The sequence below is a fragment of the Misgurnus anguillicaudatus genome, chromosome 22 (genome assembly GCF_027580225.2).
Source record: "Misgurnus anguillicaudatus chromosome 22, ASM2758022v2, whole genome shotgun sequence".
NCBI lineage: Eukaryota > Metazoa > Chordata > Actinopteri > Cypriniformes > Cobitidae > Misgurnus > Misgurnus anguillicaudatus.
In genome coordinates, this window is record NC_073358.2 from 37,397,786 (window position 1) to 37,407,478 (window position 9,693).

The 9,693-nt window shown below is 36.1% G+C and overlaps 2 protein-coding genes across 4 annotated transcripts in view; one reads left to right on the top strand and one right to left on the bottom strand.

Annotated features, from left to right (window-relative positions):
- Positions 1–5,087, top strand: part of abca2 (ATP-binding cassette, sub-family A (ABC1), member 2) — a 95,783-nt gene extending 90,696 nt beyond the window's left edge. For all 3 annotated transcript variants that reach the window (XM_073860303.1, XM_073860305.1, XM_073860304.1), the window contains 2 exons: positions 104–313; positions 2,771–5,087. In XM_073860303.1, the coding sequence (XP_073716404.1) occupies positions 104–313; positions 2,771–2,806 (246 nt within the window). In that variant the 3' untranslated portion in view covers positions 2,807–5,087. The remainder of the gene's footprint in view (positions 1–103; positions 314–2,770) is intronic.
- Positions 5,088–5,121: 34 nt separating this feature from the next.
- Positions 5,122–8,583, bottom strand: paxx (PAXX non-homologous end joining factor). The gene is made up of 7 exons (XM_055199067.2): positions 8,393–8,583; positions 8,256–8,316; positions 7,841–7,890; positions 7,561–7,745; positions 7,421–7,471; positions 7,247–7,337; positions 5,122–5,412 (listed from the first exon to the last, which is right to left on the bottom strand). Exons 1-7 carry the CDS (start codon positions 8,506–8,508, stop codon positions 5,364–5,366), a joined length of 603 nt encoding a protein of 200 aa, XP_055055042.1. The 5' UTR covers positions 8,509–8,583; the 3' UTR covers positions 5,122–5,363.
- Between the last annotated feature and the right edge of the window lie 1,110 nt (positions 8,584–9,693).

Genomic DNA, 9,693 nt, shown 5'->3' on the forward strand with positions numbered 1-9,693 from the left:
GTATCTTCGAGTTAACTGAATTATTTTGAGTGTGGTAAATGTGGACTGTCATTTAAAAACAAATATTTTAAGGAATAATTTTTCCTGCTTGTTCTTTGTTTAGGTTTTTGTCAACTTTGCAAAAAAGCAAAGTGATAACTTAGAACAGCAAGAAAGCTCTCCCTCTGGTGGTGGCCAGTCTCCACTGAAGCGACTGCTAAGCATCCTCCGTCCTCGTCCAGCTAACACAGAACTCAATGCACTGGTCAGTGAAGAACCAGAGGAACTGGAGAGTGATGATGATGAAGGACTGATCAGCTTTGAGGAAGAGAGGGTAAGGCACATAAATGATTTTTAGGAAACTTGGCACAGTCTGCATAGGAGCAATTCGTGCATTTATGTATGTGACATTTTCAGTCAAAAATTTAAAGGGGACATTTCACAAGACTTTTTTAAGATGTCAAATAAATCTTTGGTGTCCCCAGAGTACATATGTGAAGTTCTAGCTCAAAATACCATAGAGATTTATTGAAATTTATTACAGCATGTTAAAATTGCCACTTTGTAGGTGTGAGCAAAAATGTGCCATTTTGGGTGTGTCCTTTAAAATGCAAGTGAGCTTATCTCTACACTAAATGATGGGGCTGTGGTTGGTTAGTGCAGATTAAGGGGCAGTTTCCCCTTCTGACATCACAAGGGGAGCCGAATTTCAATGACCTATTTTTCACATGCTTGCAGAGAATGGTTTACCAAAACTAAGTTACTGGTTGTTCTTTTTACATCGTTTAGGTTGATAGAAGCACTGGGGACCCAATCATAGCACTTAAACATGGAAAAAGTCAGATTTTCATGATATGTCCCCTTTAAATATCATTTCCCAGAGAGTGTATTTAATACCAATTGAACCATCTGTTTATATTTTCCTTAACCCTTGATGATAAAGTCAGACATTAAAAATATAAGTCTATACAGTACACAAGTTTTCTATGAGATATGGATGTGACAGAAAGTTGGAGACAAGAAGATTTTGGAGACAAAATTCGGAATTAAAATGCATAAATCAAAAGCAATAATGCGCAACAAATGGGGAAGGGATGGCTCTTCAAAGACCAAAATTTTTTGTTGTGCGCATTTATGAGGAAGAAATAACATTATAGATGTGACATATCTCTGTTATGGAGGGGACAATTCTGAAAGCTACACTTATCTATGAAAATATATATTTTTGAAAGTTTAAAAAACCTGCAGTGGTTCTCAAACTGGGGGCTGTGAGGTGGTGCCAGGGGGGCCCCAGTTTTATGACAATTTATAAAATACAACAATTCATCATAAATTCTGTGTAATTAAACCTAAAAAAGTAAGGCTACCAACCAACAGCACTACATTTTTATAATTTAATATGTTTGTTTATTCCAAATTTTAAGTTTAAGTTTTACAATGTTTTATGTCATACATTTTCTTTGGGGGGGGGGCACAAAGGAAGGCACCGTACATAAGGAAGGCCACAATGGAAGGCACCGTACATAAGGGGGGCCGTGTGCCGAAAAACTTTGAGAACCACTGCCTTAGAGACCTCGAATTGGTATTTAAGCCATTAAATATTGACATCTGAGATATCAGTATGGTTAAAACTCTTTGTAAAAACTAGTTTTTTTTTCATGGTACACTCTAAAAATGCTGGGTTATTTTTGTATTGGTTGTTTCCACCCAAAATACTGGGCTGTTTTAACCCATTGTTGGGTCAAATATAAACATTTTCTGGGTACATTTTTTAACCCAGCTGCTGGGCTCGTCCCTCTTTGACCCAACGCTAGGTTGAAAATAACCCTGCATTTCTTAGAGTATAGGGTTAACATTTGCATTGAATTGCTCATGAGGCTTTTATCTTGTTAATAGTCTCGTCTGGTTTTGATTTATAATTAACATTATCACCAAAATTAAGGTTATAAACTTTAATGTTAACTAAATATGAACGTTACAAGCAGTTCATGTAAACGTAAATGCATTGTGAATGATTAGCAGTACATTAATAAATGCCATAACATTCTTTGTTAGTTCAGTATAAAATCTTTTTGTAAACAGATAATGATTTATAAAAATATTTATCACTCCCATCAGTCACAACAAATCAATTGATGTTCTGCTCAAGGTGTTATAATTTTAAACAGAAAGATGCATTATTGTATTAAAGGCGGGGTGCATGATCTCTGAAAGCCAATGTTGACATTTGAAATCACCTAAACAGTGGTTCTCAAACTGGGGGCCCTTGAGATGGTGCCAGGGGGGCCCCTGGTTTTTATAAAATAAATTAATTTATCATAAATTCTGTGTACTTAAATCTTAGAAAAATAATGTTACTACCCAACCTCACTACATTGAACAATGTAATGTTTTGTTTAATTAAAATGTTAAGTTTTACAATGTTTTATGCCATACATTTTCTTTGGGGGGGCCACAAAAGGATGCACCTTATTCAATGGGGGCGCACGCTGAAAAAGTTTGAGAACCACTGACCTAAACAAAATCTGGACCTTCTTTTGATAAGCCCGCCCCACACATACGTAACCCATGCAACGATGTCCTTAGTAAACACGCCCCTTACTGCTGATTGGCTACAAGTGTTTTTGGTAGTCAGCCCAACTCCCTTTTCCAAAGTGTTTGAATTCACGCCTTTAATTCTGTCTGAAACATAAAACATTTCAAAGTGTGAGCCAGGTAATAATCCGTAAAGATTAAAGTACATTACAAATCAATGTCTTTGTACTAACTGTCGTGTTTTGTCATTTCCCAGGTGCAGTTATCCTTTAACACAGACACACTGTGCTAAAACAGCTGTCAATCTCACGGACAAGCCTCAAGTTCAGACACGTGTCTGTAAAGTGAAGACATTTGTGTGCTTTTTCTCTTTGGAGAGGATCCATCTCGCTGGCCACGCGAGTGGGTCGTTCTTATTTCCATTTGCACTTCAGCAGCAGAGCGAGAGAACGGCTCCTCCGGGAGCTCTAAACAGAGATACAGTCAGTGCCTGAACGTGATCAGACCAGAGAGAGCGAGCAGGACTCCGCCACAAGCTGCGTTACGGAGATGATGGTTAATGGAAATGCGTCCTTTCGATTCAAGCCTGCTGGATGGGAAGGGAAAAGAATGTATTTCTTAAACACAAACTGGCCTCGTGGTCACAATGCGGTGTTTATTTTGATATCGCTTTCAATTTGAAAATGGTTATACGATCTTTAAAGTGTGTCCCTTCACAGGATACTGTATGACCCCTCTGTGTTCAACCTCCTTTGCTGTTATTTTAATTCCAGTTCATTTGAAACCAGTGTAACTATACATGCATTTTCTTTTTTTTTTGGACCGAACTTGTTTATTCGTACTTGCATTGAAAGCATGCTCTAAAGACAAGCCTGTCGTGTTGTGGGTTAAAGAAATTTTCCTATGCTTAAATGGATCTGTTGTACTTTTGAATTGTTGAAGAATGCAAATGTATATCCGTGCACCTTCGTTGAAGTTCAGTGACAGTCTTAACTGGACTCAACCAGCCCTGATAAAGAGAAGCTGGATGTTTATGGTATCGTCCTATAATTGAATGTACGCGGCATAAAGGTGTTTTGTGCTGATATATAAGTGTATCCTGAACCAGGGGTTTCTTCTTTATTTTAATGAATGAATTTCGAGATGTATCATTTAAACGCTGTTATTAAATTCAGTGTCTGTCTTGGTAAAAGTTTTATTTGTGTTATTGCTAATGGTTAAAAAATGAATATTACCAGATGTCATATAAAAAACTCCTCTCTCACACCAGATGTCAGTAGACGTGTCCATAATAAGTGTCACGCTATCACTGTGAAGCCAAAGGTGAACTTTAAGTCACTGTTATTACATATAAACACAAATCAGGTCATTGCTCTTTATCGTTTTATTTGTGAAATCCAATATGTTTTCACTTATGTTTGTTAAGTTGTCAATTTAGCCTGTTAGCACTGTATTGTTATTTATTTTGTACCTAAAACCATTACATTAAGTTGAAACGATTCTTCTGCTAAATCCAGGACTTTGCTCATTCTTGTCATTGATGTATAAGATCGCTAAGTCCTTTTGCTCTGTGACTTTAGTCTCTGAATCTTGCACAGTGGTCAGTACTACAATGGTGTCTTATTTTTCTGACAATGCTGCATATGTATGCTTACTATTTTAGAGGATTAAGAGTAGACCATGCACAGATTGGATTGCCCTTAGTGCAGTTGTGATAACCAAAGGGAATCAAAACACGTAACCTACTGTAATTACGACCAGCTATTTGGAAACTGACCTAACAAACCTTAAATAAAAGTATTTAGTTAAAGGCTCTCTAAGCGAATAATGTGCGATGTCACTTCCTGTTGATGTTTGAACTGTTTTCAAACAAACGGAGCGTAGCTAACGCCTCCCCCTCCCTCTCCCGTCCGTGCTTTCATGAACACGCCCAACCCCACCCCCAAATCCTTCTTGTCGTTTATTGGCTGGAACACTTTGTTATGTTTTGTTGTGCTAGGTTTGGCCACTATGTTGATATTGCCGTTTGTCGAGCCTGAGCTGTCTACAGAGATCGCGTTTTTTTACAGTTTGATCAGCGGACAGGCAGCAAGCAGATAGTGAGGAGATGTTTGCTGTATGTAACAAAAAATGTTTTATGGTCTAAAACGCGTCAATTCGCTTAGAGCGCCTTTAATGATCAAAAGTCAGAACACCTCAACAGCCTAACTAAAGATCAGAACAAGCTGCTTTTTGAAATTGACGTGCAGTGATTTAAGACACCAGCAGATGTGTGTGATTCTATATTGTTAAAAATAGCATTGAATTAATCTTGTTTGTGGACAATGGGGTATTTAGTTTTATCTTTCTTTGGAATGTAACTTCAGTACATGTGAATACGATTAAATATTTATGAACGTTTTTCATCCAGTAATACCTTTGTTCTGGTGGACTTCCTTGTAACAAGATTGACTGGATCTTTAATGCTTGTTTTCAATTACTTTGTTTCCATTCTCTTGTGCTAACTGGGGTGAAGTGATGTTTTTAATATAACCAGGAAGAAAAGAGAATAATTCAATAAATTGTCGAATCGATTTTTGACTTTCCTATCCACACACACACACAGTATTTATAGGAAACACTTATTAAAAATATTATTATTTTATTCTAAAAAGTATCATAATGTAAATATACACCAAATTATATATACATACATAAAAAGTTTTTTCCAACAAAATCTTGATGACTTAAAACAGTTCATAGTGTGATCATGTAGCCTACATTAAAAAAAACTTTACATGCAGAAAGTGTTGTGTTAGTTAAAAAAAGCAATTTCACCATTTCTAAAGATCAGGTTGTGTTTTTTGATATTATTCATCATCTGCGTCATCAAAGGCCACACCTGTCGCAGATTTCTTCCTATGAAATAAACAGATAAAATAGCCAGTGAGCAGACACTTGTGGTGGAAATTAAGTTTCTATTGTTGTTTATAAGTCTATGTGGTGTTTTTAATATGCTTTGAGACCCATGTGCAAATTCATCATTCAACAACTATTTTCTTTATAATATTTTAGTTTTACATTCCCGCGGTTTGAAATCGTCACGCACACATAATAATGTGTAATGGTCTAACCTGTTAAAATCTGTGCTAAAAACATTGCTAAAACGCACAGTTCACGTATACATTGTGAAATCAAACTTGACAGTTTTGTGTCTGAAAACTACCGAAATTAGCATCTATTTCCGATTGTGCGGGGACTAATTTGCATATTTATTTCTATGATCCGAGATGTGCGATTAGCTGTGTCCCAAAAGAGGGTATGCACATGACATCACCGTCGGCGAGAGGGACTGCGGTTACACCCACTGAGTGGCAAAAGACAGAGCGGCAGCATTTGAGTAAAGCGTGACATCGGCGAAAACACGGTGAAAACGCATCAAAATGGGAAACGGCTGTTGTGCAATAGACTGTACTAATAGATTAACAAGAATTCTGAGCTATCGTTTTACAGACTGCCAAAAACACCGTAAGGAGAAGTAAATAGATTGTTCATTCAAACTTCCACAGGTGGGTTGACAAGTTGCTAGGGTCACCATCAAGCAGAGGTTTTACTTTCTACTTAAACATATTTTTTCAAGTATTTGTATTTTATCAGTGTTTTTCTTTGGAAAACATACATTCCAAAGCATATTATCATATTTTTTACGCTATTACATTTCATAAAGTTTTTGTTTTACATTTAATATTTAAGTACATTAACGTATTTTTACTCAAGTAAAAGTACAAAATTTAAATGTAATTAGATATTAAATAAATTTTAATATGCAAAATAAAAGAATACACAGTATGATTCTATGCTTTAGAATGTAGTGAAGTAATGTTTTTCCCAATACAAACAACCTAATAAAGCACAGATGCTTGGAAAATATAACTAATGTAACTAAGTATTGTCCACCTCTGCTATCAAGTCCAACTAAATTCAATTTAAGCTGATAATAGTCAGTTTTACTGGCGTTTTTCGCAGCAGCCGCTATGAAAACCAGCCATTTTGTTGAATCATTTGCCACTCGACGAGGCGAATTCCGGCGTGGTCACGTGGAAAAGTGATGTCACTGCATACCCTCTATTGAAGCGAGAACTCTGAGGATTCATAATTTGCGTCACCTGCTGCAAGTGCCCACTGCGCCTGTCAGCAGGACACAGCGGACACGTTTTGGCTTATTAAAATAAATATGGAACCAGAAAAATATTATTTTATTTTTAGAAAATATGACACAGTGATGTAGATTAAACTAACCAACAGTACATCAAATTAATCAACCTTTGAAATATATGCAATATATACATACACATAGACATATATATATATATATATATATACATACACATAGACATATATATATATATATATATATATATATACGCATTTTGAGACTTAATTTTAAGCATCCTTGGAATTGGGACGGCCTTAGCTTTAAGGTAGCAGCCTTTGAATCGGGACACAGCTATTGAGCAGAGGCGGAGGCTAATTTGCATATTTATAGATCCGCATATATTAAATGAGGGAACTGCATTCAAGCAGTTTTCAAGTGTGTAGAAAAAGTTGCAGTCACAGGATAAAGTTTAAATATGCTATAATGATGCTCAAAGATGAGTTTTAAGTGATAAAATTATCGACTACAGGGAGACTTTAAAGTAGGAAAATAATATTTGCAAACATTTACAACCATATTTTTGAGATAAAAGAGTACCTTCTTGTTCCTGGGTTGATTAGGGAATCCCCAACAAGGCGTTTTCTAATTGCTACTGTTGGACCGCTTGGCCGATTTCTAAGTTCAAATTCTAAAACAGAAAGCTTTTATTAAAACTTTGAAATGTACAAATAATACATTTGATGACTAAAAGGTACAGCATTGAGTACATACCAGTATTTCTTTTCTGAAGGCTCTTGAATGGACTAAATGAAGCTGCTGTGCCTAAATTGAATGAAAATGGCATACATGTAGTAGCCTATGTAAAGGCTTTATTATGATTATTTAAATAAGAGTGTTATTCCTCTTTTTACCTGCATTCTCTAGCTGTGTCAGGCTGTCAGCCATCTTAAAGAGCAGGTCTTTGACTTCTGTTTTTCCCTCAGAGTCAGTGAGTTTTGACAGAGTCAGACTGAAGTCTGTGGGCTCAGGTCCTAAATGTAGCACTGCGCTTCCCTCCTGTAGACTCACAAATGCACTCCCAGCCTTACATGCACATCTGTTCAGATACACAGGGGACGTTTCTTAGAAAGGACTAAAGCTTTTGCAAACCTTATTTATTCATTAAGCCGTTTTCTTTATATAGACACTTACTTGAGTTTAAGAGTATAATCCTCTGTTGACTTCAATGAAAACTTTTTCATCTGTTAAAAAAATATAACGTTTTAATTATTGTAAGAATGTAACATATGGGGAGAAAATAAACCTTAAAAGGAGTTTATTTTAAGATAACAATCGATTTGATGTACATTATCTCGTTTATTACCTTGCTACTTAAAAAAATAATTGGACATTTTTTTTGATGTTGTGATATTTCAATTTTAATAAATTCTAACCTGGCATTAGAAAATAGACAGCGAAGTGATACATTTAACATATAAGTATTGCCTGTCAAAACTATCCCCATAGTTACGAGTTGTCACGACTGACCAATCAGAATCAAGTATTCAAAAGAGCAGTGTAATATGTCATGTGTACATTTTAAAAGGCTAAATCAAGCAAATCATACAAACTGAGACAGGATCTCCTCTGAAAAATGTGTTTTCCAGACATCTTCGCCATTGGTAAATCTGTAAGAAAAACGATATCGTAACATAAGCATACTAACGTTAGTCTTCATAAACAAATAAGATTTTGTAAACTCACCCTATGTTTATATCCCTTCCTGGTTTGTTTTGCGTAAAAAACACATACTTGCGCTGATCGTTTTTATCTAACAATGTGCAAAGGACAGATTTTGACTCAGTAGAATTGTTTTCCATTGCGATTTTTGTTATGATCCAAAGGCCTCGATCGTTACTCAGAAACTACAAAACCGACGCGATTTAAACGCGCAACCAATGAGAGGCATCCAGCTGCAGCCCCGCAGACTCACTTCTGGCTAGACACCAGTGGCTGGACACCAGTGGATAGACAGCTGACGTCATTTCCGTATCGTCATTCACTTTTCAAATTTGACGCGCCATGCACATGTCAGCGGTAAGAAAAAATAACAAACTGTCGATGATTTATAGGTCATGTCAGAATTCAAATGCACAAACTAGCTAAACAGTTTTAGGGGGCAGGAATGAGGTGTGGTGTGCACAGTGTACAATAGTTTATTTGGAACGGTTCATGTTTTATTTTCTCTTGAAATCGGGACTTCCCCCACAACCTTACGGGCCTGACTGTTGGATCTTCATTCTGATGGTCAGATTTGTCTAATTTTACTAAGATGTGTGTAATTTCCAATAAATATTGCAAAACCACGATGTGTTAATTTGATCTGGATTGGTTGGTAAATTGTCTGATCATGTGAATCTACGTATATTTTAAAAACAGAAGTGGTTACATTTACAAAAAAAACCTGTGGTCAATTAACATGTTCAAGTCTGTTGTAATGACAAAACGTTATAGTCCATTGATCTAGGCTGAATTTAAGTCACAAAAAATAGTGAAATGATCTCAACAATATATATTTTCAAGGTGGTTCTTGTGAATGCAGCTTGCATGAATTATTGATGTGATAATATTAAGCATATTATTGAGACTTGTTTTATGTAAAGAGATATGATTAAAGATCATATTTCAATTTGCACACAGATTTTATATGATATATTTTAAGTCATTAAAGTAAAATGACAATACGGAAAAGACGTGTGCAATTAAGCCTGCAAAGAATGTCTATCCACTGGTGAAAACCGAAAATAAATATGCTGTCTATCCAGAGGTGAAAATATAAAATAAATATGCTGTCTATCCAGAGGTGAAAATATAAATTAAATATGCTGTCTATATCCAGAGGAGAAATATAAAATAAAATTGCTGTTCATCCAGCGGTGAAAACGGAAATTAGCGGCGAAACGGAAATGACGTAGGCTGTCTATCCACTGGTGTCCAGCCACTGGTGTCTAGCAGGAGGTGAGTCTGCGGGGCTGCAGCTGGATGCTATTGCAACCAATCGGGTT